Raw genomic sequence first — 20644 nt, forward strand, 5'->3', positions numbered from 1 at the left:
ACACGGAGGCGCACAGTTGCATATATCGACTTTATCATAGTAATTGTTTTGCTACTTATTCCAGAGTTAAAAAGCTTATACCATAATATTCGTCTGTCTACATTGTCAAACGCTTTACAGAAATCAACAAATGCACAGAATAGTTTTTCTTTATTTTGTAAAATATGAGAAATAATACCATGAAGCACGAAAATTGCATCAATTGTTGATTTATTCGGTCGGAATCCAAATTGGTTTGCTAATAGCTTTTCGTTCTCTTCAGCCCATGTTATAAGACGTTTGTTCAAAATATAAGTAAAAAGTTTTGAAAATATACTGACAAGTATGATTGGTCTATAATTATTTGGGTTTGACAAGTCCCCTTTTTTCGGCACAGAAATAACAATTCGATCACTCCAATTTTCAGGGTAATAACCATTATCGAACAGAAAGTTAAAAAGCGTCAGTAGAATAGGCACAAAAAGTTCGGAATCGGGCATGAACATTTCTCCTATGATTTTATCGAATCCTGGACTTTTACCCATTCGAAGGTTTTTAAGTGCGTCTTTAATTTCGAAATCTGTGATAGCGCAGTCAAGTTCTTCAATAGAAAGATTATTCACATATGGATCGTTAATTAATTTTCTAATATCTAACGACATTTCTTTTTGATCACCACCAAAACGGCTTTAAAGTGCTTGTACATACTGTCCGCATCAACTTTACACGATGATTTAGTTTTTCGTCTAATTTTTGACCAAAATGCTTTTGGTTCCGTTTTTGCCAGTTTGCACAATTCAATACCTTTCGATTTTTTATATTGAAATTTTGCAGAACGTTTAGTCTTGTTATATTTTGTTCGTGCCTGTATACATAATTGTTTGTTTGCTTCATTTCCATTACGTAAAAAAGTATTACGAACTGAATTAAACTGAGCCTTCTCAAATTTACATCTCTGGTTGAACCATTCATTATGTTTTACTGTCTGATTAAATTCATTTTCATCGGTCAATCTTGAACTACCGAATACCTTAAACGCACAATGATAAATAATATCCGTTAATGATCGACTTTACCGCCGAGTTTGCATCACCAACTTGTTCTTGTTGTAGGTTTTCAACAATCTCCGTCATAACGTTCTTGTGCAAGTTCAACTTAGTTTTATATTCTTCCACTTTATCTTATTCCCATTTTATAAAGCTGGATACTTTTGGCAAATTTTCTTCTGTTTAAGTTTTGATACCAACTTCAAACACAAGGGGTGAGTGGTCTGAAAATTCATTAATATTAAGAATGCCAAAATTTGAAATTTTATCATAATCATTTGGTGAAGCTAACATATAGTCAATTAAACTGCGACCATAAGTTGAACAAAATGTAAATTTTCCATCTCGATCATTTCCAAGTCTTCCATTGCAAATTGTTAGACCGGTGTTATAGCACAGTTGTACAAGCAATTTACCAAATAGGTTAGCAATAGTATCCAATGAACAACGAGTTGGGATATTGGGAACTTCATCATGCCACATAACATCAATGTACCTAGTATCTAGATTATCAGAAGGTAAAATATCATTAATTTAATAAACCAGTGCGACTATTAAAATCGCCACATACAAACACACTACCTTTGTTACAATATTCTAAAAAAATACTCTCAATACAATTTAAAAAGTCACAATCATTTATTGAATAAAATGACGATCTTTCATGTGGAATATAAACAAAACATATATACATGTCATCTTGCATATGAAAAAATCTTTTTTTAGTTTCACTAAAACAATACCATTTGTTAATATTTTTTCTACCATAATACCGCTATAAATAGAAGGTTTACAGTAAACAGAAATACCACCTTCCCTTCTAACTCCAATATTCTTTTTTCTAGAAAAGCTTGTTAAAATTTCGAAATTTGAGATATCAAGCCTTTCGCTATCACTCAACCAAGTTTCACATAAAAAAAATTAAATCATATTCATTGATCATATTTAGGAAGTCATTATCATCAAAACATGAATATAAACCATGAACGTTCCAACTGAGACATCTAATGTTATTAAATTGCCCTCTAGTGTGCTGCTATTTTTTGTATTCTTTGCCACCAACATGTATCTTGTCTCTCACAAAATAAGCGTTATGTCCTTCATCGCGCAGTTTTTTAAGTTCAGGTAGTAGAGTTTTTCTTCGTTTTTTGTATTTCACCTGGCAATTGTTCTGAAATTCCAAAATTGGTGTCTTTTAGGTTTTTACCATTTTTTCTCACTTCCTCACGCTGTTTAAAACTACCAAATTTGACCAGAATTGGACGGATCCTCTCACCTTTGTTACTCATTCTATTGGCTTTCAGTATCTGGATGGATTCGCGCATATTTGGCATTTTTTAAGTTTTTTTGTTACAGAATATCAATGATTCTTCTAGACAATCTTCATCATCTTTTTCAGGAATGTTATAAAAAACTAAGTTCTCAATATTTGATTTTATTTGTGTATCTAAGAGATCTTCTCTCATTTTTTCATTCAAGTTTTTCATTTTTTAAAATGATTGTTCAATTTCTTTTTTCTGTGCTGTCATTTTTTTTTTCAACGCTCGAGACATCTGAATGTTGGGTATTTATAGTTTTTTCTATGTTGATGACACTTGATTTTAGTTCGTTACATTTGGTTTTCTGGTCTTCATATTGGTCACTAGCATATTGTGTTGAGATTTCAACAGCTGCAAGTCTTTCACTAAGTGATTTTGTTTCTTGCTCTACTTGTATAACTTTCATATTCATTGAGCTCACCAATATACCAATTTGATCAAGTTTATCTAACCTTGTTTCGATATGACGCATATTTGTGAATAATTCATCAACCCACACTGGTCTCTGTGACATCATGGAAGGAGAAGAATTTGGTGGAGGATGCACCATGTTTGGAGTAGAACAAAAGGGGGGTTGAACCATTTGTTGATGTGGTGTTTGTTGAAACGGCTGAAACGATTGCATTTGTTGTGCATATTGTAATGATGGGTTCACAATTGATAAATAACTGGAGTCTGGATTGTATTGCAATATATTTTGATGCGATAGACCACTTGCACTTGTATTTGAATTGTTTACATTTGTCATTGTTTAAGGTGCACTCGACTCGTTCGGCACAAGACCGACAGCTTTTTTATTCATGAATTAAGACTTCTTTTGTTGTTTTTTGACGGCTTTTTAAGTTCAGTTTCACTAGACACATTTCCGTTACTTGCATTTGCTTTCCTTTTACTGCTCCTTTTACTGCTCTTGCCATTCATAGTGTTACATAGTAATGTTTTTCATCACAACAAATTGTTTACAACTTAAGGAAACACTCTCCATGATAAAACATTCCAAATTATTTTTAGTGTATGTTCAATTGTGTAAATTTGCCCTTTGAGATAAGCCATTTTAATTGATAATGGAGAAATGGGGAATATGTGTCTTCCTATGTTTTGATGTTACACTTTGAAAAAGCCCTTATATTAAACCCGTAGCATTTGTTTGCACGGTTACACGCCATTATTCCGACAGCCCATTAGTCCGACAGCCCATTGGTCCGACAACCCATTAGTCCGACAACCCAACAGTCCGACAACCCATTGCTCCGACAGCCCAATACTCCGACAACCCATAAGTCCGACACTTATCAAGTCAAGTATCAGGGTAAAATATTTTTTGTCTGTCTGTATTATTACGTTTATGTAATAGCATATTTTAAGAAATAACTCCGTATATATTACATAAGACTAAGGTAGTTCGAATACTTTCTATATATTCAATTCGAAATCTGTATATAGAATAGAACAGAAAAGAATATTTTCATTTTCCAAATAACACAGTCTATAAAGAGCATACAAATCATGACCAACCAGTAAGGGTGCGAGCTACTGGTGATACTCCCGCCCAAATATTTCGGTAAACAGGAAATTGTTGAGATGTGAATCTAAAAAAGCATCACACAGTATAACTGACTTATATAAACCTTGAAACCAAATTTCAGACATCATTGTATTGTAGTTTCTGAGAAAAATATGACGAAAATGTTCAACTTAGCTCTCATGTAAAAAGTGTCCGGTAAACAGAAAGTTGTTGAGTTAAGAATCTGAAAATGCATCACGCGATAAACCCGACTTCAATAAACCCTGACACCAAATTTCAGAAATCCTTGTAATGTTTTTTCATGAAAAAGAAGCAACGAAAATATTCACGGGGCGGACGGACGAACTGACGGATCGACGGACGGTCAGACAGAGGTAACACAGTATACTCTCCACTTTTTCGAAGCGGCGGTATAATGATTGGGTCAACATTAAGACATTACAATACTAATTTATACTAGTTATATTTTTTTCACCATAAGCCTCAGTCACAATATGAGCCAAAACAAAATAGGAAAAAAGAACTAACACATTGATATGAAACAACAGTCAGTATCAAGACCTGTACTCCATAATTCAAATGAACTAATAATAAAATCATAATTTTTCCAATAAAAGTTAAGTTTTCTTGTGTTAACATCGAAGATTAATCATGTTTATCTAACTTTTTAAAGTTCTGACAAGTGCTAGAAATATGCTGAAAGAGTTCCTCACTCAAATTATTATGAAGGGAGCATTCGATTGAAAAATGACGCTCATCCTCAACCTATCAGTTGTACAATACGATTTTTTTTAGTATCTGGCATTTTCTATTCCTAATGTAATGGGTGAGCACCAATTCTTAATTAACATGTGAGCTACCTTTCTTAAAATCAATGATATCTAAATATTTTTCTCCTTGAAACAATCTTTAAATGAAAAATAAGTGTCAAGTATGCCACAAAACACATACTGTACTAAGTTTTTACAACTAGATAATTTGACAAAGACACAAGCGTGACAAGAATTTCACACATTGTCTTAGATTTGTTACTAGTTGTTATTGGCTTTTATATTGCACTCGTTCTATTTTTAAAAGCAGTCAAATTGAGTTGACTGTTTGTTTCTTTGTCATATACAGTCCCTGGACCGATATCACTTTTCCTCATGAATATTTAAATAGAAGTTGCCGAAATGTTCATGTCCGTCATACTTGTTTTTCGTAATAAGTTTTGTTGTAAATCATAAGTCCTGCACCTCCCCCAACCATTTTAAAGGAGGGATATTTTTCCTAGATTTTAAAATAAGCTTGGGATATAAAATTAGTATCCCTAAAAATCTATTGAGTGTCATCTCTCAGACTATGTCTGATCTATCGTTTTTGGAAGTGACTTGTAGTTGTCTCAGTATTTCGCGGATTCACATTCCCGAACATGATACCGTATTCATAAAAAACACCAGGCGAACTAGAACATCACAGACTGACAGTTGACACACAAACGACGAAATGTAAACAAATAAATACGTAAAACGAAAGAGGGTCGAATGTAAGGACTTAACAGTAGCAATTATCATGTGTATCAACTCCAATATAATGAGACAACTATCCCGCATGGAAAGAATAATAGGAATCAAAACGGACAATCCCAAATATTGAAGAGAACAGAGTTGGTCTTTTTAAAGAAAAATACCAATACACACAAGACAGATGCATTGTCGGAGTAATAGGCTGTCGGAGTAATGGGCTGTCGGAATAGCGGGCTGTCGGAGTAATGGGCTGTCGGAATAATAGGCTGTCGGAGTAATGGGCTGTCGGAATAATGGTTGTCGGACTAATGGGATGTCACCGTTTGCACATGTCCGCAATCCGGAATGTTCAGAAGTTGTCGTTTGTTGATGAGGTTCATAAGTGTTCTCAATGGTTTTTTTTTCAATTTTGGACAGATGAGACCGATGATATGGTTTTCCCGTTTGAATGGTTTTCTTTAGTCATTTTTAGAACCCTTTATAGTTAGCAGTCCGGTGTGAGCCAAGGCTTCGTGTTGAAGTATGTACTTTTACACATTTTGACTTGGATTGAGAGTTGTCTCATCGGCACTCATGCCACATCTTCTTGTATCTATTTTGTCGCATATATCTGTACCAGTCAATCTATATTCATGATGAGGAACCACAAGGATGACAATGGAATATAAATATGATCCTACTTGTTAAGTCTTCTTCTGATCGTCAGTAAAACCCTTGACAAAGTAGGATGTAAAGAGAGTCAAAGGCTCTCTGCAAATTAAGGACCCTTCAAGTTTAAATTTCCGTGCATGTCCAAGTTTTCCCTGGTGTTTCATTTGAAGACCAAATTTCCATCATGGTCGACCCCAATTACTGGACTTTCCTGTCGTATGTGTTTTCATAATGTAATTTGTTCTCGTCCTGAACAGGCGTAAACTGGACATTCGGCAGCTATACAAACAAGTAAGGAAACACCCTTTATGATAGTACACCCCTTAAAATCAAATGGTAGCTCCCTTATGCAACAAAGTGGCGAGTCTTTGAAAAATCTATGTAAATTAAGTGTTGTTTTTTTTTATCCGACATGGAACTTTGTGAAGTGATCCGCAAAGTGTATCTACGATTTAGACAAAAAACATAACTTTTTTATTCAATTTTTATAAAAGCAGATTTTGAAACATTTCGTTTATATAGGCAGTCAGTTGTTCCAAATTTTTAGAAATAACCTCAAAAACAACGCCGGAGTATTATTGACTTGCAATTTGTTTTAGGTCTCACTGTGACTTTAAGATGAAGAATAACAAAAAAACACTGTTCCATTGCTTCGTGTCTTTTATTGTGCCCATACTTATTATGTGTCATGGACATACTACCCCATATCCATTCAATTCTATTTTGATAGCAAGTTTTGCCGCCAAATATTTGTGTTTCTCTTTGGGCATTCGGTCTTCCTCCATCAATAAATCTTGGCCATTAAGATATAGCCAAGAGTGACGAAAGTGGCGTTAAACACTAAAATTCGATCACTTAACCATTCTGAATCAAAGCAGTGATATTGTTGGCTTTTTTCCAAACTTCCTCTACTCTTTTTTATTGGGAAAATATGCGTCATTTTTATCAAATTGGGAAATTTAAAATAGACCACAAATTTGACCGAAACTTCAATTTACAGACCTCCTTTCAAAAGTCCACCCCTGTTTTGAAAATAAAACCCCTTTTTTGTCAGTGATTATACATAAATAGTCTCTCAAATCTGCACATATAGTCATTTAGGCATGACCAATGTTTAGATGAGTGTTTTTCAGTTTGTTTCCGTGCACAATTACTACTGAGACTTCACTGTTTGGGAAACAAGTTGTCTTTTTGGGAATAACTTTAAGCCATTTTTTTTCAAATTGGGATTCTTCTCCAGGGGAAAAAGCCTTTATTCTCCACAAATTTAAGGCAAACAATATCACTGCAAAGTGAGTGTGAACATTGATGGTAAAGATTGCTATTAATTTGAATTTGCTATGTGAACATTTTTGTATTGGGAGTTGTTTTCCCTGGTAATTGAATAAGTTCTAGAACGGATCAATGCACATCTGATGGTGTTACCCTGTCAAGTTTTATGATTGAACACATCATGCAACACAACTTAGGATAACTTGTCAAGTATCATGATTAAACACATCCACCAAACTTAATGTACCTTGTAAAGTATCATGATTAAACACATCAACACAACTAAAGGTATCTTGTCAAATATCATGATTAAACACATCCACCAAACTTACCTTACCTTGTAAAATATCATGATTAAACACATCAACACAACTTAAGGTATCTTGTCAAATATCATGATTAAACACATCAACCCAACTCGACTTAATGTATCTCGTTAAGTATCATTATTAAACATACCATCACAATTTAATGTTCCTTCTGAACTATCATGATTAAACACATCAACATAACTTAATGTACCTCATGTACCTTGTCAAGTATCACGATTAAACACATCATCACAATGTAAGGTACCTTGTACATGTTGTAAAGTACCTGTATAAGGATTAAAAACATCAACACAACTTGCAGTATAGAATGAAATTCAAAACAGTGTAGCTGTGGCCATTGATTGACACATTAAAATCATCCATTGACTGGGACAATTTACGTGAACGTTTGTCTGTAACGACCACTGTTCACGACGTACCTACGATAGACATTTAAACTGTGGGGTCACCAAAGGTTTCTTAACGCCTTTAATTATAAAATAATTCGAAAAATTAATCAGGAATAACCTTTGTGTTTTGATTTATGTTATAGTTATTGACCAAGCAAGTCGGTATATAGAATCTAATCTGCACAGCTCAGGTGACCCTTATTAACCCGAACGACGTAGGAGTTCGGGTTAAAGGGTCATCCTGAGCGCGTGCAGATTAAATTCTATATACCGATTTGATTGGCCAATAACTGTTTTAACACATGACGTAATTAATTTACGTGAACGTTTTGGATGTGGACGATATTCCGCAATCCACGGATCCTAGGAAAGTTCATTGTAGGGTAAAGAAAGGGGGAAATACGACTTTCATTGGTAAGTTTTCAATTGATACCTTTTTTTAGGTTTAGACTTATTGTAAAATTGCAATTTAATGGTAATTTTTTTTAATGTTTCTATTAAATCTATTCCCATTTTTTTTTAAATAAAGGACGATTACATGTAAGACTTTGACAAATTGAGTACTTTCAAATCGTTGTATGAAAAAAAAATCATAACTGAAAGGGTTATTGAGTTTCGATTAATTGCTTTTGAATTTCTTTCCACCAATGATATGCTTAATAGAGAAAGATAAACCGAGGAAGAATTAGATGTTATATTTAAAATTTTAAATGTTGAATAAACAGAAAATACGTTTCTCTTTCCAATCTTTTACTCCCCCCTCCCCCAAATTTCTTTGTATCTACAGACACGTCCATCTCAATGAAGTCTGATTGATCTATTATAGCTAATCTCCCTGTTTTAAAACAAACTTAAATATGACCCCCTTTAAATTCGATCCAAAAATATGGGGAATAGATAGTCAAGAAGTCGTTATAAATTCCATTGAATTAAAAACTAGTCCAAATCAGATTTCTTTTATTCGGATATTCTTAGTTACATTTCTTTTTTGGCGGAAGTTACCAAAAATTGTTTTAACTTTTTTTCTGACTTTAAAACACTGATTTAAGATTTATGTTGTACGCAAAATATAATACTGAAACATTTTATGTTCAAGCTAAGATGAAAAAAAGGAATGAGAAACCTTTCTTTTTTCCTATTCTGAAACTACGATGTTTGTACAAAGTTCAGTTTTGTCGTAATTTCAAGGCAGATGGCGGATTCGGGGGTGGGGACGAACATGTCGTTCACCCTAGGATTGGACAAATTATCGTGTTTTGCTTTAAAATCGTCAATATTGTTTTTAGTCTCGCTACGCTCGGTGATGTATTTTTTTTAATTTGATAGAATAACGCCCCTTTTAAAATCTAGGAACCGCCCCTAAAGGTAAAAATAGATTTGAACTGTGCAGTATATCTGAGGTAGTTAATGCACACCTTTGCTGTGCATTATCCAGATTATAGCACAGTAAGAACAAAGAGATTTTACCCATACCATGTGTTAAATAATTGATATAAATCAAAATATCGTGTTATTTCTGATTAATTTTTCGAATTATTTTATTTAGGTGTTGAGAACCTTTGGTGACCCCATAGTTTAAGTGTCTTTAAAAAGTACATAGTGAGCATTGGTCGTTACATACAAACGTTCACCTAAATTGTCCCAGTCAATGGATGATTTTAATGTGTCAATCAATGGCCACAGCTATACACTGTTTTGAATTTCATTCTATTAACATCACATAAATGTGGTTCATAACTTATGAATCATAAGTGTTCCTCGTTTCTCTTTTTTACATGTATATAGATTAGACCGTTGGGTTTTCCGTTTGAATGGTTTTACACTTAGTCTAGTGATTTTTGGGACCCTTTATAGCTTGCTGTTCGGTGTGAGCCAACTGAGAGGCTCCATATTGAAAACCGTACTTTGACCTATAATGGTTTACTTTAAATTGTGTCTTGGGTGGAGAGTTGTCTCATTGGTACTCATACCACATCTTTTTATATCTATGGTTTACCATCATATGCATAACTATGTAAACTGTGCATCTCATATCTTACATGTACATATACGGGAGTTAATTTGGATCTGAATTATAATCAGATAGCCAGCCAATAATAAAGTCTTCCCCCATACGTAGATCAAATGCATAACCCAGCTTGGACTGGATATGTTAAATCAAAAATTAGTAGGCATAGAAGGAAACTAATATTTATACAAATTTTCACATGTCTAGATGTAAATTACAAATTTGACTTAAAAACCTTTTACTGTGTTTATTCTTTAACTGACATTACCACGAACACAAAAATCATGCAGCTTTTCACCTGTGTGTGTTCTTATGTGTTTTTTGTAAATTACCAAGCTGGCTAAACCCTTTACCACATACATCACAGTAATGAGGTTTATCGGATGTATGTGTTCTCATGTGAATTTGTAAACTAAGAAGCTGAGTAAACCGTTTACCACATACATCACTTTCATGAGGTTTGTCACCGGTATGTGTTCTAATGTGTCTTCTTAAATGATCAAGCAATCTAAAATCTTTACCACATACATCATATTTATGAGGTTTATCACATGTGTGTGTGTTCTTATGTGTCTCTGTAAATTACAAAGCTGACTAAACCTAAGTTACGACATACATTACAGTAATGTAGCTTATCGCCTGTATGTGTTCTCATGTGAATTTGTAAATTACCAAGCTGATTAAAAAAGTTTACCACATACATCACAGTAATGTAGCTTATCGCCTGTATGTGTTCTCATGTGAATTTGTAAACTAGCATGCTGACTTAACCGTTTATCACATATATACATCACAGTAATGAGGTTTATCGCCTATATGTGTTCCCATGTAAGTTTGTAAACTTACAAGCTGACTAACCGTTTATCCCATTCATCACACTCATGTGGTTAAACGCCTGTCATGTATGTGTTCTCGTGTGTTTCTTTAAATTAGTAAGATGACCAAACTTTTTACCGCATACAATACAGTAATGCGGTTTATCACCTGTATGTGACCGCATGTGAATCTGTAAACTACCTGGCAGACTAAACCCTTTACCACATACATCACAGTCATGAAGTTTATCACCTGTATGTATTGTAATGTGTCTCTGTAAACCATTAAACTGACTAAACTCTTTGCCACATACATCGCAATCATGAACATGTTGAGGTTTCTCACCTGTGTGTATTCTTATGTGTCTTTGTAAATTACTAAGCTGACTAAATCCTTTACCACATACATCACAGTCATAAGTTTTTTCACCTGTATGTGTTCTCATGTGTCTTTGTAAATTACCACGCTGACTAAACCCTTTACCACATTCATCACAGATATGAGGTTTAGCACCTGTATGTATTTTCATATGTCTATTCAAGTGACTACTTTGACCAAATTTTCTACCACAAGCATAACATTTATGATGTGTGCCAGTATGTGTTTTCACATGTCTCTTCAAGTGACTACCTTTGTCAAATTCTCTACCACAAACATCACATTTATGAAGTTTTTTGCCAATATGTGTTTTCACGTGTCTCTTCAAGTGACTACTTTGACTAAATTCTCTAGTACAAACGTCACATTTATGAATTGTGCCAGTATGTGGTTTCACGTGTCTCTTCAAGTGACTACTTTGACTAAATTCTCTAGGACAAACATCATATTTATGAAATGTGCCAGTCTGTTATAAGTTATCTACGTTCATATCCGTAGATATGGATATTTTAACACCCTGAAGTACCCCAGTACACCATGAGGCGTAGTCGAAGGGTGTACAGGGTACTGAAGGGTGTTAAAATATCCATATCTACGGATATGAACGTAGATAACGAATTTATCCCCGGTCTTAGTCCGAATCGGGCGAGTTTTATGGAAATTCGGGTACAAAGTGTAACGCGAAAACAACGTTTTTTTCATTATCTAAAAAAGTTTTATTGAAATTTTGAAATTTTACATATTTTTTACGGGGTGTAGGGTACTACCTTTGGTAGAACCCTACAGGTAGTCAAATATAAGACGTTTTTAATACGAAGACAGAGAAACTGGATTGAGTCAAATTTGGCGCTTAATGTTGTGAGCGTTACGCCATAGATGGTGTGACATCAACGTGGGTAATTTGCATAGCTAGGTCAGTAGTCCCATTCCTTGAAAATGTGGCAGTCAAGTTATGCATTTAATGAAATGAGTGTAAATGATCGGCATAATAGGACAGAATCGTTAATGAATTAAATATTTAATTACAAACATCATGGATAATCTACAGAATTCAATATTTCACAAGGAGCAATCATGGAACTAAGGAAAACTTGCGTGAAGTTCCCCGGGATAATGGTTAGCAACGTCCGGGGATATGGGTTAGCAACACCCAGGGGCTATGGGTTTTGTAACGACGTGCGTTAACCAATCAAAATCCTAGATATATACTAAGCCGGGGATAAGTCTTTATGTGTCTCTGTTGTGTACCATTGATTGTGACGAAATCTTCTACCTCATACATTCTTTTTAATGTAAATGTATGATCTAGTTAGTACAACTCTGTACAACTCTGTAAGGAACAAAATAATAAAATAAAGACAATAAACAATTATAAACCTTTTGATACTTTTATGAAAATTATACACATTGATACATAAAGACGTAACGTTATTTATCATATACATAGATATAGGAAGATGTGGTGTGAGTGCCAATGAGACAACTCTCCATACAAATATCAATTTAAAAAGTAAACCATTATAGGTTAAAGTACGGCCTTCAACACGGAGCCTTAGCTCACACCGAACAACAAGCTATAAAGGGCCCCAAAATTACTAGTGTAAAACCATTCAAACGGGAAAACCAACGGTCTAATCTATATAAACAAAACGAGAAACGAGAAACACGTATATATTAACACTGGACACTTTTAATTTGCAAAACACTCATTTGCAAATCCGCCGCCGCCTCAAACAAGAGCTACAATATCATTTATATAACCAAAATGTGCGGAATTACATGGGATTCAATAATTTCATTGGTTTTATACTGTTACTTTCATATTTATTTTGCAATTTGAATTATAAAAACATGGGATTTTCAATATCCCATGGGACAGGGCAAAATCCCATGGGATTTACCATTATCCCATGGGATTTTGGTTAAATCCCATGGGATTTTTTTTGGTCCCATGGGATTATTGTAGTCCCATGGGATATTTGTTGTCCCATGGGACAAAAAAAATCCCATGGGACTATAATTATCCCATGGGATTTTTAATATCCCATGGGACAAAATAAAATCCTATGGGATTAAAATTATAAATATATATATATAAATATAAAGTTATGTGTATGTTACAATGAATGCTGTTTGGTAGTAAAATGTTTTAAATGTATACGAGTTTTTTTTATATTTTTTATATATACATATACATAATTTTTTTTAAATTTTGTCACAAACATGTTTTTTATTTGTTTATATGACAATAAATATTATTCTTATTTTGGAATGTATAATAATAATATTTTACAGTCAAAGAATAAAGTCCTTTCACTGAAACAAAATGATGAAATTTCTAAATAAATGAAAAAATATTGTTTTGAAATCTTTGTCTTGTTTATTCTATTATGAAAAATAGAACTGAAAAAATATTTCATATTCTGACTGAATAGTTCACTCTTTTCATGAGGTAAGATTTTCTTTGTTATAGGTTCATTGCAATACTTGTATAGGCAAACAATTTGAATTATATATAACTTTGTGGTGTACATAATAGTATGCTTATAATTGCAAATTTATAATATAAACACTTTTTGTTAAAGTTTTTGCTTTCTTTATTCACAGCTTGCTATGTACAATTATTCAGTCCACTATATAAGAGTGAAGTCAATAAATAATTTCATTCACTAGAATATTCCTGCAATTCTTAGACAAAACATTTTTTCAATCTGTTCTTCAAAGATCTTCCTCTGTACATCTTTATTGAATGGAGAGATTCAAATGAGAAGACAAAGCAAGTTTATTTGGACAACAACATTCTAATATCTTGTTCATTCGTTCCATCTTTCAATTGATAATTACATTGTTGTATTTATATGATCAAGTTCTTGTGCATCAATGATCGTGATGATATGACTCCTTTTTGTTTATAGTCATCATGTTGAAATTTCCTCTTTCAAATAAATGTAGGAAAAAACATGTTCCATTTCAAATTAATAAAAAAGTTGCACTATGGAGAAAAATATCAGCTTTAAGTTTTCCGTTCAGTATTGATCTGTGAATGATGACCATGAAAATCCAGATTTCTGACCTACAAATACACAAACTCAAAAATTATCAGTGAAGAGATCAATAAAATGGCTATTTTATCATGTTTATGATTAATATGATAAACTTTCATTTAAATATTCAAGTACTAAATTACAGAAATCCCTTAAATTTTATAATAGTTTAGTTAAAGTACAGCTTATTTAAAATTATAATAAAAAATATAGGCCACCGATGAGTTAAATAAGATATTACATTTTTAATGCCAAAAAATGGCTTTTTTGCACCAAAGGGAGATAATTTGGAGCTTTTTCAATGATATATGCATTTTAAAAGTCATCTGGGGCCAAACCGAATTGATTGTTTTGAATGATTTGGTGTACCATATGATAAAGATATAAATAAATTGAGTTATGAAAAAAAAATATTAAAACATTTTTCTGAAATTGTTATACCCTAGAGCCTCCTTAAATGTCATTTGATCTCTATTGGAGAAATGTCTCATTGGAAATCAGACTGCTAAGTGTTTCTTATTTTTATATCAACCCAGCCATATTATACCTGTCTAATATCAGGAGCTTGTACATAGTTCAGTGGTTGATGTTGGTTCATACCCGTCATTTTTATTTTTCATAATTTTTTGTTTTTATAAATTAGTCTGGTATATTTGACGTTTGAATTGATGCTCTGTTTCAAATTTGGTTAGTGTTGACTTTTATAGATTACTATAACATGTATAGGGTATGGGTTTTCTCATTACTTACAGGTCATCAATGGCCTCTAATAAGTAATTACAATGCTTACATCCACTAAATTGAACTCTGATGGATAGTTTTCTCTTTCATCATACCACATCTTATTTTAATAAATATTTAATTATTATTCAAGGACAAAATTTTTTATAACAGTGGACTTACCATTTAGGCTTTGTTGACCTCTGTAAATCTTATTTTGTTGATAATTTCTTCTGTTTATAGTTTCCCCTTTATCTTTCATGTTCTTGCCCTACACATAAAAGGGTAAACATCATTTAATGACAAAAATAACTACTACATGTATTACATATTAGTAGGCAACTGAAAATTTTGTCTTATTTGTATATAACATCAACTTACTCATCATTCTTGCTGTTCAATATCATGAATATTATCATTATTCTATGAATATGAGGTCACAGTAAAATTAACCTTGGCAGGCAGACATCTTTTTTTATATGATACCTTGTAGTCATTCCATACAACAAGTAGACCTATGCTTAAAAAATCTAAGGCCAAAATTAAAAATATGTTTGTTTCACCTCCCCCCCACACGGGTCAAAAATAAGCGCCCGGGTCAAAAAATTATTTTCCACAAAAAAATCGAAATTATTTTTTTCCTGAAAATAATTTGTTTCCATTTTTAGAAAGTGTTTGAAAGCAGAAGGATTGATAATCTAAATAAATACACTCAAATTGAGCACAAACAACTGATAAGTGGCCTGGACTGGACAAGTCAAACCATTCATGTGACCATGCTATGACAATCACATCCAGTTAAAAAAAACTAGAGGCTCTCAAGAGCCTGTGTCGCTCACCTGTTAATGTGTTTACTGATGTCGGCCATCTTCGTTGGTAGGCGTGGTCATTAGACACTTTTTTTTTAAATAGATACCCTAGTATTATGATTGTGGCCAAGTTTGGTTAAATTTGGCCAAGTAGTTTTAGAAATGATTTTTATACAAGTTACAAAAATGACGAAAAGTTGTTCAATATTGACTATAAAGGGCAATAACTCCTTAAGGGGTCCTCTAACAATTTTGATCATGCTGACTTATTTGTAGATCTTACTTTACTGAACATTATTGCTGTCTACAGTTTATCTGTATCTATAATAGTATTCAAGATAATAACCAAAAACTGCAAAATTACCTTAAAATCACCAATTTTAGGGCAGCAATCCAACAACAGGTTGTCCAATTCAACTGAAAATTTGTGAGGGGATATATCTTATTCTGATGGACATTTAAATCTTGAAAGATTTGCCCTAAATGTCTTAGTTTCAAAGATATAAAGCAAAACCTGCATTTTACCACTATGTTCTAATTTTAGCCATGTCGGCCATTTTGTTTGGTAGGCTGAGTCATCGGACACATTTTTTAAACTACAAACCACAATGATAATTGTGGCCAAGTTTGGTTAAATTTGGCAAAGTAGTTTCAGAGAAGAAGATTTTTAAAAAAGTTACAAAAAATTATGAAAAGTTGTTAAAAATTGACTATAAAGGGCAATAACTCCTTAAGGGGTCGACTGACAATTTTGATCATGTTGACTTATTTGTAGGTCTTACTTTACTGAACATTATTGCTTTTACAGTTTATCTCTATCTATAATAGTATTCAAGATAATAACCAAAAACTGCAAAATTTCCTTAAAATAACCATTTCACAGGCAGCAACCCATCAACAGGTTGTCTGATTCGTCTGAAAATTTCAGGGCAGATAGATCTTGACCTGATCAACAATTTTACCCCATGTCAGATTTGCTCTAAATGCTTTGGTTTTTGAGTTATAAGCCAAAAACTGCATTTTACCCCTATGTTCTATTTTTAGCCATGGCGGCCATCTTGGTTGGTTTGACAGGTCACGCCACAAATTTTTTAAACTAGATACCCCAAGGATGATTGTGGCCAAGTTTGGTAGAATTTGGCCAAGTAGCTTCAGAGGAGAAGATTTTTGTAAAAGTTTACAGACGACGGACGCAGGACGACAGACAACGAACGCCAAGTGATGAGAAAAGCTCACTTGACCTTTCAGGTCAGGTGAGCTAAAAAATACCTGCCTTCCTGGTCTGTTTACAAAGGGTAGACCCGGGGAGGGGAAACAGACATTCTTTTAAATGTGGCCTGATAAAATGACAAAACCAAGAAAACTTCTCATTGACCAAAGAACAATAAAATGCGGTCATGGTTTATATATGAATCTGCCATTCAGACATGCACACCTTACAATTGTTTCATATCTACCAAATATAATCTACCTGTAACTTTAAACATATGATAAACTGACAAACCAATGAACCATGCATGAAAATGAGGTCAAGTTCATATAAAATATGACAGACAGCTAAGTGCATCTTACAATTATTTCATTCACTAAATAAAGGGGCCTTATTGCTTACAGTATCCGGAAAATTGACCAAACCACAAAAACTAAATATTTTCAAAGTTCCTTATACCCTGCCAATTTGTTATGGTTGTGCCTGTTCCAAGTCAGGATCCGATAATTCAGTGATTGTCGTTTGTTTATGTGTAACATATCTGTTTTTCAATTTTTTTGTACATAAATTAGGTTGTTAGTTTTCAACTTTCAACTTGGCTATCATGTGTAAAATCATACAAGTGTTGGGAAAACAGGAAGTTGTCGAGTGATGAATCTGAAAATGCATCACACAGTATAGCTGACTTATTTAACCCTGAAACCAAATTTCAGAAATCCTTCTATTGTAGTTCCTAAGGAAAATGGGACGAAAAATATTCATCGGACGGACTGACTGACGCAAGGATGGATGGACAGACAGGGGTAAAACAGTATACCCCCCCCTTTTTTAAAGTGGGGGCATAATTTTAATACGGGGCTATAAAAACCCATGCAAGATGTCAAAACAAAAAGAAGTAACCTAATTCTTACTTGTTAGGGGCTATTTATTTATTGTCGGTTATACATATAACAATACAACATATTAAAGGTCTGTAGAGCTTTTATCCGACATACATATATATGACAAGCACAATACATTTGTACATGAAACATAAAGCTCATCACTGAGATAGTAGTCTCAGATAGAGGGAGGCGGGGTCAACCAAACACCCCTATTCAATCTGAATGCAGGACAGAAAGTCACAGTCAAAAAGTCACACACTGTCACAGGACAAAAAGTCACAATTTAGTTTTGAGATTATTTTTCTTTGAACAAGAAAACACTCTTTTTGTATTTTTCTTGAAGTTTTATACATGAACATGATATAGCAACTTTAAATTAAAATTTATTAAAAACAAATAAATCAGTGCATTAGGTTTGCGCACATTACCATTACATTTGCGCACAAAAATCATTACGTTTGTGTGCAGCTTTTGATTACATTTGCACGCATTTTTTAACATGTAAATATAAAAAAAAAGATATAGTATGATTGCCTTTTACAGCTGACTATGCAGAATGGGCTTTACCTCGGGCTTTGCTCATTGTTGAAGGCTGTTTGGTGACCTATGGTTGTTAATGTCTGTGTCATTTTGGTCTCTTGTGGACAGTTGTCTCATTGGCAATCATACCATACCTTCTTTATATTGGCTTATGGTTGAAGGCCGTAAAGACCTCTAGTTGTTAATGTCTGTGTCATTTTGGTCTCTTGTGGACAGTTGTCTCATTGGCAATCATACCACATCTTCTTTTTTATATTATGAACAATTTCCTAAAATTAAAAATGAATATATGTAATAAAAAGAAGATATTTCAAAATCTTCTTTCATTTATATTCAATCAATTGTCAACAAATTGTTTGTGACTTTTTGTCCTATTAACTTTGTTACTTTATGCCTGAGTTTGACATGTGTTTGACTTTTTGTCCTGTGACTTTTTGTCGGAATGTCCTGTGACTTTCTGTTTTTGCAGAAGTCCAGGGAGTGTTCAAAAATCACATGTGCAAGTTGAGAGTCAACACTTACACAGGGACTACACAATACTTTTTCAGAATGTCAGCAAAAAAGAATCACTGGTGACAGGGGAGTGTAACCGATGAATTGATCCTGAATCAGATAAGATTTTCCCGGTACGTCTAAACACCGCTCAGGAGGACCTCCTGGGTGCACACATGCAGGGCATACAAAGTGCACTCATGGCAGACCCTATATAGTCGCCGTCGTATCTGCACACATGATTGATGTATATATTCGTTATAGATCGTCATACACTTCTCATTTTAGAGTTAAATTTGCAAGCAACCTCTTAAGATTCTAAAATAATAATGCTACTAAAAATATATTATTTCCCCCAATTTTCGCAATTTTTTCGCCATATAAAATATTTAGGCGACTGTGCTTTTAGTGAATATAAACGATGACGAGGCCTCACGAATAAATATAAATATGAAATATACTGGAACATCGATTAGCATAGATCGAGCAGCAGAGTAAACTTCCACATAAATCTCGAAGTTATTTACGCCGGATAATATAGACTGTGCTCCTGAATAAAGTTGTCAAATACATTAATTTGTGTTTTTTACTTCTACAAGAAATTTGATTCAAATGCTAATTACGCACCATTTGCTGAGCAGAGAATCATTCTAAGCCAGGAACCGTCTATACTAACTGATAACAGTAAGAATAGAAAGTCTCTGTAAAAAGGCAGTCAATACTAACAGAACTGTATTAACTTAATGATACATGTACATCAAGTTCCAGCACCTCACCAAGCACCCTTGCCTTGCATACTGAGATGGCAAACTGGTGTGTGTCAGTATTTTAATATAAAACTGCGTAGGTTCATATCGTTTGATTCAACGTTTGTTTGGTTATTTTTTAAGGATCGTTGTAAAATTATATCTAAATCTTTGTTAAAATACGATTTTAAATTGTTCAATTCTTTCTATTTCATAATTTTGTCAAAGTCTACTTTTTAAAGTTTTAAATTTTACAGAAAAAATGAATATTCCAATTTGATTTGAAGAAAATCTTTTTGAACTGTCATGACATGGTGTTGCAAAGCTGATTACAGGTAACTATAACATACAGTAATTTTCCATTACGACAGTGCGTGTATTCTCGCGGGTGTGTATAACGTATAGTTTTCTAGAGAACATCCTGTCTACGTGTAATACAGATTGATGACATTATACAACATTTCTTTGGTTAAATGTGATAAGGTATCTGTGTCCATTCCCTATTTCAACACCACTAATTTTTCGAAGAAAAAAAATCAAAATAAAAAATTATATGAAATTAAGAAGAAAAGTAGCAAATATAAACTTCAGTTATTGCGCATTGAGTAAACATAATTCCAATATTGCATGAACAAATCCGTGAGAAAACGTATATATACATGTATGAATAAAGATGTGTTTTAAAAGACCTATTGGCATTATTTCACACTATTAGAGGGGTCACGTCCAGTCATGCTTCCGTGATTCCCTATATAATCTACCATTTGTTTCCCAAGATTTAGAAGGGGGCTGGTACACACATATATATATAAATATACCTCTGCGGCGGAGCCAGCCATTTGGAAAGAAGGGGGTCTCAACCCAGGACAAAAGGGGGAGGGGGTGGTTCCAACCATATGTCCCCATTCAAATACATTGATCGTTCAAAAAAGGGGTCAGACCTGCCAACTTTTGAAAATCCCCATGGGGGATTTAGTGC

At 33.5% G+C, this 20644-nt stretch overlaps 1 protein-coding gene and 1 long non-coding RNA gene across 2 annotated transcripts; both read right to left on the minus strand.

Annotated features, from left to right (window-relative positions):
- Window positions 1-7832: 7832 nt before the first annotated feature.
- Window positions 7833-11371, minus strand: LOC139504113 (zinc finger protein 239-like). The gene is made up of 3 exons (XM_071294173.1): window positions 11011-11371; window positions 10359-10601; window positions 7833-7894 (listed from the first exon to the last, which is right to left on the minus strand). Exons 1-3 carry the CDS (start codon window positions 11369-11371, stop codon window positions 7833-7835), a joined length of 666 nt encoding a protein of 221 aa, XP_071150274.1.
- Window positions 11372-13577: 2206 nt separating this feature from the next.
- On the minus strand, window positions 13578-20215 carry LOC139503931 (uncharacterized). The gene is made up of 3 exons (XR_011659226.1): window positions 18950-20215; window positions 15168-15255; window positions 13578-14293 (listed from the first exon to the last, which is right to left on the minus strand). It is a non-coding gene; the product is annotated as an uncharacterized lncRNA (long non-coding RNA).
- Window positions 20216-20644: the final 429 nt, after the last annotated feature.

Source organism: Mytilus edulis, chromosome 14, assembly GCF_963676685.1.
Source record: "Mytilus edulis chromosome 14, xbMytEdul2.2, whole genome shotgun sequence".
Taxonomy (NCBI): Eukaryota; Metazoa; Mollusca; class Bivalvia; order Mytilida; family Mytilidae; genus Mytilus; species Mytilus edulis.